The sequence below is a fragment of the Bos indicus genome, chromosome 17 (assembly GCF_029378745.1).
Source record: "Bos indicus isolate NIAB-ARS_2022 breed Sahiwal x Tharparkar chromosome 17, NIAB-ARS_B.indTharparkar_mat_pri_1.0, whole genome shotgun sequence".
NCBI lineage: Eukaryota > Metazoa > Chordata > Mammalia > Artiodactyla > Bovidae > Bos > Bos indicus.
In genome coordinates, this window is record NC_091776.1 from 63,707,698 (window position 1) to 63,724,376 (window position 16,679).

At 54.6% G+C, this 16,679-nt stretch overlaps 1 protein-coding gene across 7 annotated transcripts in view; it reads right to left on the reverse strand.

The window, feature by feature from the left end:
• Positions 1 to 1,972: 1,972 nt before the first annotated feature.
• Positions 1,973 to 16,679, reverse strand: part of UBE3B (ubiquitin protein ligase E3B) — a 46,437-nt gene continuing 31,730 nt past the window's right edge. For all 7 annotated transcript variants that reach the window (XM_019977536.2, XM_019977533.2, XM_070769713.1 and 4 more), the window contains 9 exons: positions 15,921 to 16,097; positions 15,702 to 15,812; positions 13,755 to 13,892; positions 13,335 to 13,400; positions 10,137 to 10,195; positions 7,143 to 7,325; positions 6,545 to 6,656; positions 4,872 to 4,964; positions 1,973 to 4,037 (listed from right to left, as the gene is read on the reverse strand). In XM_019977536.2, coding sequence (XP_019833095.2) covers positions 3,846 to 4,037; positions 4,872 to 4,964; positions 6,545 to 6,656; positions 7,143 to 7,325; positions 10,137 to 10,195; positions 13,335 to 13,400; positions 13,755 to 13,892; positions 15,702 to 15,812; positions 15,921 to 16,097 — 1,131 coding nt within the window. In that variant the 3' untranslated portion in view covers positions 1,973 to 3,845. The remainder of the gene's footprint in view (positions 4,038 to 4,871; positions 4,965 to 6,544; positions 6,657 to 7,142; positions 7,326 to 10,136; positions 10,196 to 13,334; positions 13,401 to 13,754; positions 13,893 to 15,701; positions 15,813 to 15,920; positions 16,098 to 16,679) is intronic.

Consider the following 16,679-nt stretch of genomic DNA (forward strand, 5'->3'; position numbering starts at 1 on the left):
ACCCCTCTGGTCTGGATGCTTCCTCTGCCCCAGATGCCTCCCTTCCCATCTCCAAAAAAAGGGGGAAACCCTCTTTCCAAGTGAAAATGAAAAAACGCCTCTTTTATCGGCCCTTTCCTACTTAAACCCCTCTTTTTGACCCGTGCACTATTTGCTACCAGGAAGATGCTCTTCAAGTGCCTCACTCCACCCAGTTCTGAGAGAAGGAACCAGAGGTTCGTAGAGGTGGTCAAGTCGGTCACAGCCAGTGGGCGGCCGGGCTGGGCCCAGCACCCATCCTGTGGGCCCACAGCCCGTTTCCTGACTGTGAGGTTCTCGGGACAGAGACAACTATTACTGAGGCAATTTTGCTGCTGAGGCAAGAAGGTTCAGGGAGTTAGAAACTTACCCGGGGTCACTCAGCTGATCTGTGCTTGTTTCTGATGCCAAGGCCAGGGTCTTCGCCTGATGGCTGGGCCGTGGAAGACAGCACCCTGACCCTTGCTCCCAGTGTGGTCTGTGGCGTGGTGGATCAGCCAGACATGCGGAAGTAGGACCTCCCCGGGGACTCAGTGTGCAGGTGAGTGTCCATGACACTCTGATTCAGCTCCTCTGTGGGGTCCTCTGGGTCTGTCTTCAGCAGGACTGCTTCTGCTGTCCCTGAGTGGATGCCAGCCATTTGGCTTCTTGGTGGAAGATCTGTAATCCCACAGACTCACCCCAGTACCCCCAAATTCCCAAGAGCTAAGTGCAAAGGGAATGTGGCCGTGAGTCCTGGGTTGGGGAGACGCCTGGCCTGAGTGCACATGGAAGCTCGAAGCTCAGTCGGGGCTTGGGCAGAGAAGGAGCCATGCCCCTGGGGCCAGGCCTGGAGCCCAGCAGGAGATCAGCAGAAAACAGCTCTGGAGAGGAAGCCCTTCTCATTCCCCTTCTCAGTGGAGGGTGCCTTGCTCCTTATTCAGTGGAAGCCCAGAGAAGCAAGGGGCCCTGCCCCCGGCCTCCCACCTGGTGGGAGGCAGAGCTGGACACGAACCCAGGTCCAGATGCTCTGAAGCCCCAGGTCTCTCCAGCGCCCTCAGAGCTGCACTCAGCCGGACTCGGGGAGTCAGCTGTGGCCTGTTAAGAGCGTGCTTGCAACAAATGTCAACCATTATGAGGGTTATAATGAGGAGGCTGCTTCATTCTGACTCCACGCTCCGAAGGCTGGAGAGAACCACGGTTCCCGTCTGGGCCTGAGAGCAGCCCCTTCTCAGAGTTACTCTCGATTCCTCTCGGGAGGCGGTGCCCCAGCTGTCAGGCTTTTAAGACCTCTCCTGATGCTCAGATGCTCCCAGGCCAGAGGAGTCAGCGAGAATTCCCAGGAGGAGCTGGAAAGATGGGCAGGGTTAGATGGGTTTTCTGCCAAGTGTAAACCTGGGCTTGTGTGACAGGATGAGACAGGGCTGGCGTGGCCTGCAACTGCAACCTTTGGTAAGGGAGGAAAGCTGAACACACCCAGAGGAGCTGGAAAATCTCAGTTTGAGCATTTTCGAATTATCTGGATTCAGCAGACACCTGTCACCGTATTATGTTACCGGTGAGACGTGTGATCCAGGGAGGGGCTGCCTCTGGAGAGTGCGTGAGAAGGATGGGTCAAGGTGGGGGACATGGAGTGTGCCTAAGGGACTTGAACTTTATCTGAAAGGTGACTAGCGCTGACCCTGGGGAGGCAGTGGCCTCGGCTGTCTGCTGTCTCGTCCTGAGTCCTCTTCCCACCACGGGAGCCTCGGAGCTCTTTAAGCCCCAGATGCCCCATCGTCAGCTCTCCAGAAGCTTGGTCGAAAGCGCTCCTTCCTGACACGAGAAACAGAACAGAGGGACTTCCCTGGTGGTCCAGTGGTTTCAGACTCTCGAGCTTCCATTGCAGGGGGTGTAGGTTCAATCCCTGGTCGGGGAACTAAGATCCCACATGCCACCAGGCATGGACCAAGAAAATAAAAAAGCTGCCACTGTGTGCTGAAATACAAATTTAATAAAGTCTTTGATCGTGTTTTAATCCATAAGTTATCTATGAAAACAACCCCATCCCCCACAACTTTTCAGAGCCATCAAGAGCCATCACGGTGTCTGTGAACACCAGCTAGAGAAGTACAGGTTGGGGGCTTCATTAGTGCAATTCTGCCAGCCGGAAGTTAAATGAATTACAGACTACCCCTCTTCATCAAAAGAGCGAGCTGACAGTGGTGCACAGAACCACCTTCTGCGATCCCACCCGGCGGCCTCCTAGGGAACGCACAGCAGACCTCTTCCTGTGGCTGACAGTCCTTCAGGCCCCGGCATAAATGTACCCACCTGCCCGGAGCACGACACACACGTGTAGAAGAGACTTTCAAAGGAACTGAGTGTTTAGACAGGGGCAAGTCCACAGAATCTGAGGTTACTAATGTATCTTAAATAACAATAACAAATTCCTGTCTGTCCTTAGATTTCTTGCCGTCTTCCCATCAGGGAAAACACGCGCTCTGGTTTTTAGAACCGGGGCTCTAACAGGGCCAGCCTGGGCCTGGGCAGGATGCCACTACCTGGCTGAGACCCCCTGCCAGAGGCCACAGAGATAAGTCCTGCCTGCTTTGCCACCAACATGAAGGTTCTTTCTGGAAGGGTTTTGTTTTTTTTTTTCTCTCTCTGCTTGGAGGAGAGTTATATGGCGCACCCTCCACTGGCTCTGCAGGGCTGAGGGACCGGGCACTCCTGACCTCTCGTCTGGCTTCCGTCTGGGTGGCAGGGACACACGGGTGCGGCGGGCGAGGGAGCGTGGCTGTCCACACAGACACTACCAGGGCCTGTGCCTCGGTTCCCTGGATCTGGAGCACAGTCCTCGAGACAGAGGTGAAGCTGACGGCAGATGAGTCCAGCGGGTTGAGAAGAAAACGAAGCGCAACACCAAACACCAGCCTGGAGCGCCCTCACGGTTCCTTGGCCTCGTGAGCCCCCGTCAGCGTCAAGGGCTCCCGGTGCCGAGGAAGGATGGGGCGCAAGACCCACGTTTCTGAGGACCTCTACCATCTACGGAGCGAAGCCACTGCCAGACGGGACAGGGACCTTCAGCTGGTGTGTGTCCCTCACTGGACTATAAGGGTGGCCAACAAGCAGCCAGCGCCTGCTGGAAGCAGCTGCTCTTCAGGACTGATGGGTTCTCTCTCCCAAGCTCAGGATGCTGATGTAAGTGCCCAAGATGGGAGCGGGCCGCCGAGGACTCGGGAGCCCCTGAGGGGAGAGTGGGCAGGGGACCGCTGCCGTGGGAACACGGGGCTCCCAGGTGGGAACAGCACCCCCAGCCCCCGGTGCCCCATGGTCTCCCTGGCAGTGCCTCTGCTGCCCTGGGAGCCAGCGGGCCTGGCTGGCTGCAGAGAGGCCGCTGTGGAAGGGCCGGAGGTCGAGACTGTCGGGTGCATAGAGGCGTGGCGAGGCCTTACCTGAGAGTTTTCAGAAACGGAAGGGAAGCATCTCCCGCCTGGTTGGCTTGGTGGGTTCAGGCCCACGCCCTGAAAACCACTCTGGAGCCTGGGGGTTCCTGGGACTTGTTCATGCACGGCTTGCTCAGGAAGTTAAGGACCAGAAAGACTCACAAAAAGACCAGACTATCAAAAAGAGAAGCCCGGCTGCCGTCACAGGCCCGGGCGCGAGGCCCTTGGAAAGCGGGAAAGAGGGACCGATGATGGCCGAGTCTGGAGGTTTATTTCCAACACCCGCTTCCCGTTAGTGTCACCTGGAGAGCGCTGGGTCGTGTCCTCATGTGCATCCAAGCTCTTGAGGCCACAGGGGCATCTCATGGCTATAGAGAAGGGCTGAGGCTGCCTGGGAGCCTCAAGTCGGCAGGGCAGGGGCTAGGAGAGCTCGAAGCCCGTGTTCATGCTGATGGCATAGCGTAGCTTCTCCCGCAGGACGCTCTTCTTGCTGTAGTTGGGCAGCTTGAGCAGGTTGAAGCAGGTGGAGGAGGTGGGCAGGCGGCCGCCTGGCTCCCGCTTGCGGATGGTGAAGAAGCCCCGGAGGACGCTGCCCAGGGTGTCCCCCGTGTCCTGCAAGCAAGCACAGCCCACAGCCTCGGGTTGAGGGGGGCACCCTGGGAGAGGGCCAGGCTGGTCCCCCCGAGGAGGATAACTGGAGAGATGGGTGCCCGGGAAGCGAGCCTGACTCCTCAGGTGCCCCACAGAGAGAGGGGCCTGCATGAAGCAGCTCTGAGAAACGGCCTTCTGGTCAACTGCTAACGATCAGTCAACCAATTCTCAAAGAGCCGGAGCGCTCACCGTCCACATGTTTTGGTAACATTTCTGAAACAGCCTAGCATTTTCTCCCTGATCTTGGCAGCACGGACTGTAACTAGGGTGGCCTTCCTTCAGTAAGGGGGTGAGAGTCATTTGGTGTCACCTAAGAGGAGGGTGCAGCGTGCAGACAGGGCACCTTGGAGAGCAGCGACTGCTCAGAGACCCCTGGGTTTTCATGGGGATGAGAAACGTCTAACGACGGCCACCACCCAAGCACCCACTGTGGGTCAGGCAGCGGCACACGGGACGCGGTCACCCCAAGGGCGTCCACTGTCCCTCTGCAGAGGAGGAAGTTGGCCGCTGGCCCAGGTGTGCAGAGCTGGAAGGTAGAGAAGCTGGACTTGAGGCCTGAGCTTGTCCCATTCCTGAGCCCACATCCCAACCCCTCTCCCACGCTGCAGTTCAGACCTGGAAAGTTCAGGGAGGCACGAGCAGCTACGAGAATACCCCACAGGTATTCTTTCCCAAGGGAGTCATGAGAAAGGGACCGCCTGGGGCACCAAGGCGCCGAGCGGCCCGCCCTGTAGACACAACCGGTGAGCACCCTGCCTGGTCGGTGGGGCTGGCCCTACCCCAGCAGTGGTATACCTGATCATCCGACACTTCAACACAGCGGATGGAGAAAGGAGGCTTGAGGTAGGCGAATCCCAGGAGTGGGGGCCGGGAACAGCTCGTCACAAACTGCAACACAAGGCAGGGCCGGAGTCAGAGTGGGGAGATGCTGTCCGTGGGGGGTGACCAAAGGACAGCACCGGAGAGGGAGGAGGCAGGGGGCCCGCTAAGCATGGCAGGGAGAGGCCTGTGCTGAGGGCTGAGGCTCCAGAACGTGCATCACGCCACCAACAGCTCGCTCGCTTGGCACCTGCCTGCCCACTTGGCAGCTCAGGCACACTGGCATGATGACTGCAGGTGGCAGGGCTGTCCCTGTGAGCTTGGCCCCTGACCAGCTCTCAACAGGCTGACCAATACCTGGCCTTGGGAGCCAGCAAGGCTGAGGGTAGACCAAGGCACTGGACGCCCCCAGTGGGCGCTGTGGGGCCAGCCTCGTGTCCTTGCTTCCGCCCTGGAATTCTTGGCATCTTTCAGACAGCAGTTCCCGAGTCATTTCCATGAAGGACTAGCCCTACCTGGACAGAGGCATCGACCCGCCCGGAAATCCAAGTGCTACCCTGCCCAGGGAAGTCCTAAGAATCCCTTCGCTTTCTTCAGTTCGACATCAGCGCAACACTTTCCCTCCTCGAGGGGATCCAGGGGCCTGCTACTGACAGCACTGAGCTGGCGTCAAGATTTCCTGGCAAGATGAGTGCTTGGGTCTTAAAAATAAAGATTCCCATTTAAACAATGTTATAAATGGTAGTGAGATTCCTGAGACCGTCCAAGAAGTTTGTGTGTCATGCTTCAAAAGCCGTTTTTACAAAAACTATTGACAAGATATATTACTAGCCTAATATCCTGTGTTTTCCACCAGAAAGACTGTAGCAACAGACCTGGTTTAGAAGCATTTCCACCCTGAGCTGAGTCCACTGTGAACCCGATCCCCTCTAACCAGGCCTCGGGCATTGCATGACTCCAACCATCTGAAGGATGTGGAGACAGACACGGGAAGAGTCTGTGCCCCTCCCAGTTCGGGCTGCTGGGGCCCGCTGCCTGCGGCCGTCCAGGGCTGCTCCAGGGAGGGAGGCGCGGTCAGCCTCCTGGGATGGGAGGAGGGTCAGAGGGCAGGGGCAGCTGTGGGGCTCTGCCATCGTTATGTCTCAAGAAGGCACATCCCCTCCTGTCGGAAGGTTCTGGGGCCGCCCCCAACCCCTCCTCAGTGTCTGCAGCCACAGAAAAGTGCAAGCCCAGGACGAGGGACTGCAGGTACGGGGACAGGCCACCGAGAGACACAAACTCGCCCGCAGTGAGGGGCGTGAGTGCATGCTTAGTAGAGACCTGCTTTCCTCTTCCTAGGAGGCGGGGGAGCCATGCTATAGGTTGGCAGAGACTGATGCTTACAAGAGGCCCTGTTAGAAAAACTGATTCTCTCTTTTTTTCCAATAGGTGTGATTTTTAAAAATTTTTATTTACTTGGCTGCAGCAGATCTTAGTTGTGGCATGTGGGATCTAGCTCCCTGACCAGGGATTGAACCCAGGCTCCCTGCATTGGGAGGACAGGGTCTTAGCCACTGGGTCATGAGGGAAGTCCCTGGAAAAACTGATTCTCCTGATAATTAGCTTCTGGGACGATGGCCCCATGAACGCAGAGGTAACGTATAAACTACCTTCAGAAACATGGCTCTCTCTTCGGGCGTGAAGTCAGAGGCAAGGATATCCCAGAGCCAGATGATGACCCTGTGGCTCCCATGGAAACCTCCGTAGTACACCGTGTGCTTCCTGAAAACAACACAGACAAGGGCTCAGCCACACACGCTGCCGGGCGCGTGCAGACACAGGCAGGCATGGAATTCAGACAAGCGGCACAGTGAACTCTGCCCGGCCTGGATGACGACCAACTGCTCTTATGTCAGAAGTTCATGCCTTCATAACCCCTGGTCCCGAAAGCCCAATGGGCAGAGTGTTGCGTGGCAGGCCCTGGTGCTCCCCAGCAGAAGCTGACAGGAGACCCTGAATCTGTCTCCCAGGACTTCGGAGAGCCCCCCCACCACAGCCTCAGACTCTGCTTCCCCTTCTTAGTCTCCAGAGAGACAAGGGTTTTGAGCTTTTCTTCCAAAGCAGTTCACAGGGAAGGCAAGATCAGGGAGTCGGAGTCTCTCTGGAAGCAGGACCCTGAGAACCCTCCAAAAGGAGCCCGGTGAAGGAGCAGCGTGCTTTCTGGGAGGCCTAAGAATCTCACTCTTGCCCCCCGCACTCGCTCCTTACTTCAGATCTTCCAGATCGATCTCGGCGTTGTCTCCAGAGATGAGTCGCTGCAGCTCAGGGGTCGAGAACATCCGGATCCACTCAGGCTTGATGATGGAACGGAAGCCGCTAATGAGGGCAGCTGTCTGGTTCTTGATTTGTGTGTGCATTCGAAAGTGGGCCATCAGATGGATGTAGCTAATTCTGTCACCAACAGGGGAAAACAACGGAAATTAACGGGGCAGGGCGGGAGGCTGAGGATGGGCTGGAAGACGAGTCGGTCAGCTCTGAAGCGTCTCTTACACAAACACAAGGAGCGCCAGGGCATTTCACCAGGACAACAGCGACGAGGACGACAGCTCTCCTGGACAGCCCATGGCCAGCCACCGGGACAGCCTCGGTGTCAAGGGCATCACCTCCTGCGCGCCTCCCCAAGCCAGCAGGTCAGACAAGGGGGTACCACTCCACCATCAAGCATCACAGTGAGCCGTGCTCCAGCTAAGGAGAGGGCCCTTCTCAGTACGAAGGGACTTTTATTTCATTTCATCCTTTTGGACATAAACCATTTAAGATACTATTCAGTTCTCCAGAGAAAAACTGTTTCATGCTGAAACTTTAGGGGATGTCCATGGTGCTCCAGTGGCCAAGACTCCAAGCTCCCAGTGCAGGGGGCCAGGATTCAATCCCTGGTCAGGGAACTAGATACCGTATCTGCAACAGAAGATCCCGCGTGCCACAACTAAGACCTGGTGGAGCCAAATAAATAAAATAAGAAAAGAAAAGAAACTTCGGTCAAAATCTTCCTAGACTGGACAGAGTCCAGGCCATGAGAAGGCAGGGCTGCGGAAAGTTTTAACCACACGCAGCTGGCTGACGATTAGGCTTAGGGAGAAGTCGGAGCACCAGCAAGGGTTCCTAGCGGCAGGTGCAGCTCACGACACAACGCAACGCCTCAGGCCAGGGGACAGCCGCTCCTACAGGCTTGCCAGCACGGCCGATTTCTTAGCAAACCATATACTCAGAGGCGGAAGACCGTGAGCCCAGCCCAGGGGCAACTCTCAACATTCCAAATCTGTACAGTCCAAATAAATCTGTTTACCCCATGATGCACAGATCTGAGTTACTGACCTTGGAAATGTTCCTGTTTTAAAAAAGCTTCCAGAGGCTTCCCTGGTGGCTCAGTGGTAAAGAATACACCGGCCAATGTAGGAGACGTGGGTTCGATCCCTGATCTGGGAGGATCCCACATGCCTTGGGGCAACTAAGCCCCTGCGCCACAACTGCTGAGCCCATGTGCCGCCACTACTAAAGCCAGCGCGCCTAAAGCCTGTGCTCTGTAACAGGAGAAGCCACCGCAATGAAAAGTGCGTATACTGCAACTAGACAGCAGTTCCCAGGCGCCACAACTAGAGAAAAGCCTACTCAGCAACCCAAATAAACACTAAGGAAAAAAGCTTCCATTGGCAAGCCTGCACGTGATACACTTAAATATGACTTTTTCTATCACTGCTACTCCTTTCATGGGCTCGTTGAAGCTGGTGATTGACAGTTTTCCTTTTTCCAAAAGAGAGGCAGGGAGCCTGCGAGACTTTCTTGGCGAACACCCAGGAGGTGCAAGATCAGGCCTCCCCCTGAAGAAGTGGGTCCTGGTGATGCCAGGCCTTTTAAAGAGCCTGCAAAACGGAATGCCCTTGCCCTCATAAAACCTACTGAGGTTTTATGCTAAGAACAGGGAAGAGTTTGTGAAATGACCTTCCACGTAGGTTTCTAGGCAGGACAGGAACCTCACTCTGACTGCATCAACCCACCTCCACTGGCTGCTGGACATACAGCTCTGACCATCACCCCCGTGCCACGCCTGGCAAAACAGGGCCCTCCTGAGGGGGGATACACGTGACGATGGTGGGGTCACTGCTCTCATTTATTAAGGCCCTCTGTGGCAACAGACATCCCAGAAGATACTCTGCGTGTGCTCTTCTGTGAAATCCTCTGGAGGGATGGTTGCAGGCACATGGCAGGCAGGCTCAGGACCCACCCTGCTGTCTGACACCCCCAGGTATCTTCCTCCCACCCTGTGGTCCCTGATCTTTCTCAGCTTTTGTCACACGAAGGCCCTGAGGCCAAGAGCCAAAACTGCATGACGAGAATCAATCAATCGTGATGATAATTCAGTCTGCTGTACTGACAGTCTAAATAAATAAAAGCTACCCGAGCGCAGGGACTAACCGATCCGACCCGAGAGGGACGTGATGCTCGGGACAGCAGCTGTGACGCGCATCTGATCCCCGTGACTTACCGGGCAGGGCTAAGCTCTCACCCGTCACTGAAGACAGCAAAGCTCAGATGAGCAGTTCAGACGCTCAGCTAAGCCTGCTGACAGGAGGAGAGTGGCGGACTGATAGAAGGGCCAACAGCGACTCCCTGTGCCGGGCCCTGCGATCAATTAGGTGAGGACGGGCTGGGTGCACACATGCCTGGAGGGGCATTGCTCTGAGGGACCACTGCTGACAGACTCATAAAAGGCTGCTTTCTGGGCCAAGGCCGCCTCGCCCTGGGGTCTTCCCAGGATGAGGCCCTGTCTGCTGCATCTGAGTTCATCGCTGCTGTCTTTGAGAATAGCGTTCTATACCGTGGCCACACACCCTTGTTCCAAAGTGATCTGCTCCTTCGAGGAGTCTTTCCACCTCTGCGCCCTCTGGGTTCAGGACTACACACCCAAACGGCTCAGAACCCATCTGTCTGCACCTACAGCCGTCATTAAATTCCTAGCAACACCGCTGCCTGGGTGCCTCTGACCTTAGAAGTGCTACTGCAAAAAAATAAATTGTCAATTCTTATTCTGCAAATCGAATTTAATACGACTTCGGCCTATGAACTGTAACCAGTAAATTCCATTATGATATTTATGGCCTCTTTCTACTTCAATCTATCTTAATAAATTATCAAAGTAAGCCTGGAGAGCCAGAATGAAGTCCTTTCAAGTGGTGACCTTAAAAACTTAATTGCCATACTCACTTATTTTCATTTGTAACAGGAATGGTCTTCCCTCCAGGAACCAGTTCATGGCAAACAAGCTGGAGGAGAGGAAGGGGAGCAATTACTCAAGAGATTTCTAATGAGGAAATACAACTTCCCGAAGACAAAAGGCGCGACGCTGACATCCATAATAATCCCAGGAGGAAGATGAGTCATGTGTGGGAACAATCATTTCCACAGAAAGCCAGGGCTCAAATATCAACAAGCAGGCCCTGCCTGATCAATAGGAAAGGCTCCTTCTCATCTCATCCTCGTTCACCCGTGTGGATTAAGGCTCTGGGGTGTCGTGGAGGGGAACATGTTAGTGAAGAGCATAAGAAGATGGGTAAATAAACGGAGGCATGCTGGCCATGCCCTGGAATACAGCGGCGCTATTAGGAGATACGATGGCATGACACTGGTCCCAGCAACGACTCATTTGACAAGTGGCACTTGTGAGCTAAGCAAAGTGTGCCCAGGGAGACGCAGTGACCCTGCTAAGGCCCTGGGAAGCTGGCCTCGTACTACGAGCTCCAGGGCAGCCCTCAGACCACATGCACACTGGGGCTCGTGCAGGGGTCCAGGGATCCAACTGGAGGGGCCGGGAGCCCTGTGGGGGAAAGCAAGACAGAGCGAGTCTACGGGGAGCTCCTCTGCCACCGTAACTTCAAGGGTCTTTTTTTCCCTGCTCTGCTGTCCGTGCCGAGAAGGAACAAGGACAGGATTCTGTTAGAGGTCCCTCCTGTTGGGTGGCTTCGGCCCCGTCCCAGTCCAGATCCTTCGTTTGGAACAGCTAATCCTCACCATGGTAACAAAAAGCGGGAGTCACTGTTCCCTCGAGAATAACCCCAAAACGCACTGGAAGTAGAGCAGGGTCTCTGTGGGGGACCAGGTCTAGGCTGGGTCATGGCAAGGGGAGGCGAGTGCCCTCCCGCCTGACAGTGTGGGAGAGGGGCTTGGGCAGGCAGAGGAGAAGGACGCACAGACAGACAGAGCCCCAGTCTGTGGGTCTCCTGGGGAAAACACCAGAGTAGGGCAGGTCTCAAGACCGAGAGCTAACTGTGGCTCAGATCATGAACTCCTTATTGCCAAATTCAGACTTAAATTGAACAAACTAGGGAAAACACTAGACCATTCACGTATGACCTAAATAAAGTGAGAAATAGATTTAAGGGACTAGATCTGATAGACAGAGTGCCTGATGAACTATAGACGGAGGTTCGTGACACTGTACAGGAGACGTGGATCAAGACCATCCCCAAAAAAAAGAAATGCAAAAAAGCAAAATGGCTGTCTGAGGAGGCCTTATAAATAGCTGAGAAAAGAAAAGCTAAAGGCAAAGGAGAAAAAGATATACCCATTTGAATGCAGAGTTCCAAAGAATAGCAAGCAGAGATAAGGCCTTCCTCAGGGATCAATACAAAGAAATAGAGGAAAATAATAGAATGGGAAAGACTATAGAGATCTCTTCAAGAAAATTAGAGATACCAAGGAACATTTCATACAAAGATGGGCACAATAAAGACAGAAATGGTATGGACCTAACAAAAGTAGAAGATATTAAGAAGAGGTGACAAGAATACACAGAAGAACTGTACAAAAAAGTCTTCACAACCCAGATAATCACAATGGTGTGATCACTCACCTAGAGCCAGACATCCTGGAATGCGAAGTCAAGTGGGCCTTAGAAAGCATCACTATGAACAGAGCTAGTGGAGGTGATGGAATTCCAGTTGAGCTATTTCAAATCTTGAAAGATGATGCTCTGAAAGTGCTGCACTCAATATGCCAGCAAATTTGGAAAACTCAGCAGTGGCCACAGGACTGGAAAAGGTTAGTTGTCATTCCAATCCCAAAGAAAGGCAATGCCAAAGAATGCTGAAACTACTGCACAATTGTACTTATCTCACACACTAGCAAAGTAATGCTCGAAATTCTCCAAGCCAGGCTTCAACAGTATGTGAACCGAGAACTTCCAAATGTTCAAGCTGGATTTAGAAAAGGCAGAGGAACCAGAGATTAAATTGCCAACATCCCCTGGATCATCGAAAAAGCAAGAGAGTTCCAGAAAAACATCTACTTCTACTTTACTGACTACACAAAAGCCTCTGAATATGCAGATCACAACAAACTGTGGAAAATTCTTCAAGAGATGGGAATACCAGATCACCTGACCTGCCTCCTGAAAAATCTGTACGCAGGTCAAGAAGCAACAGTTAGAACATGGAACAACAGACTGGTTCCAAATAGGGAAAGGAGTATGTAAAGGCTGTATACTGTCACCCTGCTTATTTAACTTCTTTGCAGAGTATATCATGCAAAATGCCAGGCTGGATGAAGCACAAGCTGGAATCAAGATTGCCAGGAGAAATACCAATAACCTCAGATAATGCAGATGACACCAACTACCCTTATGGCAGAAAGTGAAAAGGAACTAAAGAGCCTCTTGATGAAAGTGAAAGAGGAAAGCGAAAAAGCTGGCTTAAAACTCAACATTCAGAAGACTAAGATCATGGCATCCGGTCCCATCACTTCATGGCAAATAGATGGGGGAAACAATGGAAATAGTGAGAAACTTTATTTTCTTGGGCTCCAAAATCACTGCAGATGGTGACTGCAGCCTTGCTCCTTAGAAGAAAAGCTATGACCAACCTAGACAGCATATTAAAAAGCAGAGACATTACTTGGCCAACAAAGGTCCGTCTAGTCAAAGCGATGGTTTTCCCAGTAGTCATGTATGGAAGTGACAGTTGGACTATAAAGAAAGCTGAGCACCGAAGAGGTGATGCTTTTGAACTGTAGTGCTGAAGAAGACTCTTGAGAGTCCCTTGGACAGAAAAGAAATCCAAACAGTCAAAACTAAAGGAAATCAGTCCTGAATATTCATTGGAAGGACTGATGCTGAAACTGAAACTCCAATACTTTGGCCACCTGATACGAATGATGCTGGGAAAGATTGAAGGAAGGAGGAGAAGGGGATGACAAGAGGATGAGATGGTTGGATGGCATCACCGACTCAACGGACATGAGTTTGAGTAAACTCCGGGAGTTGGTGATGATCAGGGAAGCCTGGTGTGCTGCAGTCCGTGGGGTCGCAAAGAGTCGGACACGACTGAGTGACTGAACTGAACTGAGGGCAGGTCTCAGGGAGCCAAAGGAGGAAGGGAGCAGAAAGCCCGGCCAGAGAAGCCCACGTACCTGACCCATGACATCCTCATCATACGACAGCGTCAGGCCCAAGTCAGCGATGTCCCCATCGTACCGCTAAAGCAACAGAGAAAGGGACAACGTGGGGGCTGGTGAGTCCTACATCCCTGACGGCTTTAACACTCTCCTCTGACGACGTCTGCTTGGACGGCTACCACTGTGGCTGCCATGAGACTTGAAGCAGAGGAAGGGGCCCCTCATCCCCTGCAGGAAAGAGGCTATGAGCGTCAGTCTCGGGAGAAAGTGCTCAGGACACAGGGGCCTGCCACGACTAGGGAGTGGGCCACTTCCCCATGGCAGGTGATCCCATGCCTCCCATGACAGCTGGGCAGAGCTGGAGCCTGCCTGTGGGCATCCCTTCCCTGAGTCCCTACGGGTACTCAGCCAGGCCATTCTGCCTTCCACACTGACCTTAATGGATGTGAGGTTTTTGTAGAACTCCGAGTCCAGAGAGGGCAGCTCATCCACAGAGCTGTAGAAGACGCTGTGGTGGTGCCCGAGCAGCTGGCTCAGGAAGAAGGACGCGAAGGGCACGTCGACCACGATTCCCTGCCAGAGAGGAGGCGGGAGCTGCCACCTGCTGCCCGGGACCCCATCTTATGACCTCATCAGGGCTGCTCGGGCTGCAGAGGGGGCTCCGAGGGCCCCAGTGACACCTCTAAACACTGCCGAGATGTTCGCTCTGGACGACGATGCCCCCTAGCACTTACAACACCGCCGAGTGCCTCCTGGGGACCTCATGGCACAGTGGTTGAGGGCCTCGGCTCTGCAGCCGCACAGCTCAGGCATCAAACCCCAGCTGCCAGGTCACGGGGCACCAGCTTGCTCATCTGTAAATGCGTGCCAGCAGAGCCTCAGCTTCAAGGGTTAACCAAGCCGGGTGGGGGAACGCTTCCAGAAGGAAGGGTAGCTGAGTGTGAGGCCCTGAGTACAAGGCCCGCAGGTGTGCTCCAGGGCTGCGATGAGGTCTGGCCACAGGAGGGTGTGTGAGGGAGGGGGTGAGCGGGGAGGCCAGGGAGGCAGGAGGGCCCGACGGGGAAGTGCTCACGAGCCTCCCAGAGCCTGGATTCTCTCCCGAGGCCTGGGAGGGCTCCCGGCAGGGACGTGCGGATCTGTACTTCCTGTGGGGAACGGTTGGGAGGCCCCTGCAGACACTGGGAGTGTGCGGACCAGGGAGACGGAGAGGGGAGAGGCAGGCTGACTTTGCGACACCCTGTCCTGAGGATCACGAGGGGCAAGTGAGTGAATGCAGGCCGCTCCTCACTGGGCCTGGGGTGTCCTTGCTGCTGGAGAGGGAGGAGGCAGAGACTCGGCCTGGGAAGTGGGGGAGGACGTTTACAAAGCCAGGAAGTCGTGCCTTCAGCTGGCCCAGATGCTTCTGGGTCTCGTCAAAGCTACACATTCAAAGGAAAAAAACACGGCAAACGACCAGGAGGGGCCTTCGGATTTTGCTTGCTTGTTTTGTAAAAAAAAGAAAAAGAGGGGGATCAACTGAGAAGTGTTACCATTTTGCAGACGTGGAAAGGGAAGCACAGAGAAGGCCACCTAACCGGGTCAGGCAGGAGGAGGACCGGAGGGAACCTGGACTCAGACGGGGCCCCTGACATCATCATGGCGGGGACTGAGGCCACGGATGGGCTGTTTACACAGGGGGAATGATGTATTATTCGAGACTCAAAGCATTTTTGGCCCACGTGGCCTCCTTTCTCAGCCGGGCCTGCAGCGGGCTATGCCTCTGGAGGGTGTCCTGGCCTCCCTGGCCTCTGTGAGGGGTAGGATGTGAGTGTGGCTCAGGGGTCGGCCCCTGGGGTGAGAAGGGAATGGTCCCCTGCCCCTCTGGAGTCCACTGACAAGGCCACGAGGACAGGCGGTGATGGGCTGGAGCGGGAGCTTTACTTCCTTCCTGGGGAGCAGGACCAGAAGGGCTGGGGACCCAGCACCACCTGGAGGCAGTTCCGATGGCTGGGGGGAGGAGGGTCTCAGGAGAGGGGGACCAGGAGCCAGGTGGGCTCCCAGGGTGGCTGGGAAGTCCACACCACCCCAAATCCATGACATCGAGGAGCCAAAGCTCAGACACCCTCCCTTCTGGTAACAGTGACGCTGGCAGCCCTGACCTGCCAGAGGAGGCGTTCACCTGTATCAGCTCATTTCCTACCTACAGCGATCGACAACCAGCTCTTATCCACCACCTCACTGCTAAGAACATGGCTGGTGCTGGTCCCTGTCCCTGTCCTTGACTTGATCTTCATGACGGGTAATCGCCATTACGCGCGTCTGGTCACCTCCACATATACGAAGCTCTCCATACTTACAACATTTTATTTTCCATTTCAGCTCAATGGTCCTTAAGATGTTTACCTCGTACACCGCCTTCCCCAGCATCTTGCCCACAAACTCAAAGAGCTGTAGGTAATTCTCATGGATGTAGGACGTGGGCGAAGGGTAGAGTCTCTCGTCTCCACTGGTCGTCTGCAAGGCAGAAGGATGGGGAGGGGCAGGGAGGTGAAATGCCTCCACTTTTCATCTGTCACCTTGAATCTGGCTGCCGTCCATTGCGTGCTCACGCCCTTTAAATACCTTGAATAGATTGAGCGCTGGGTCGAACACTCTCTTGATTATCTCTTCCAAGAACTCCTTGAAAACACCGTCTTGATCAATCCCGGCCTCGTCCACCCCGAGGTCGTTGACAAACTTGACGCGGATGACGCCCTTCATGGCGTGCTGTGAGAGCTGCCGGAGCTGCTCGTAGCCGTCCTGCAGGGGCAGAATTACAGTCCATCAGGAACTAAGGCCCCCTGCGTAATTCAGGGCTCACTCCTCAAAGCTCCGTCTCCCCCGAGTGCAGCCCTCCAGGCGTCATTACTAAACGTGTCAAGAAGCACAGGGGCATGAGGAGAGTCAGCGGTTTTCACCTGCTTCTAGATGAGAGCCTGGGAGAAGAGGAATTCACTTCGGGGGATGTGGCTTTCCCACTCCTGGGCAAGGGGAGACTGCCCTCGGGAGGGTGCCTAGCAGTGAGAGGGACAAGCTCTCGGTCATCAGGATGAGAGAGACAAAGACAAGATGAATTCTGGGAGGTGAATAAAAGAAGTCCCTCACCGCTCAACTCCTGGTACCTCTGCCCAGATCAGGAGAGGCTGTGAGTCCTGCTGAGAAGTTTAGGTTAGAACCCGAGGGCACTGCGGAGCCACAGAAGGGTCGAGGCAGAGAGTGACACGGCTGGCTTTCTGTCTTAGGAAGATTTTCTTTTGGAAGCAAAGCCGAGGGCTGGTGGGAAGTGGGGAGATGGGTGCAGGGGTGATGCTGGGCCTAGGGGAGGGCAGGGGCAGTGGGAAG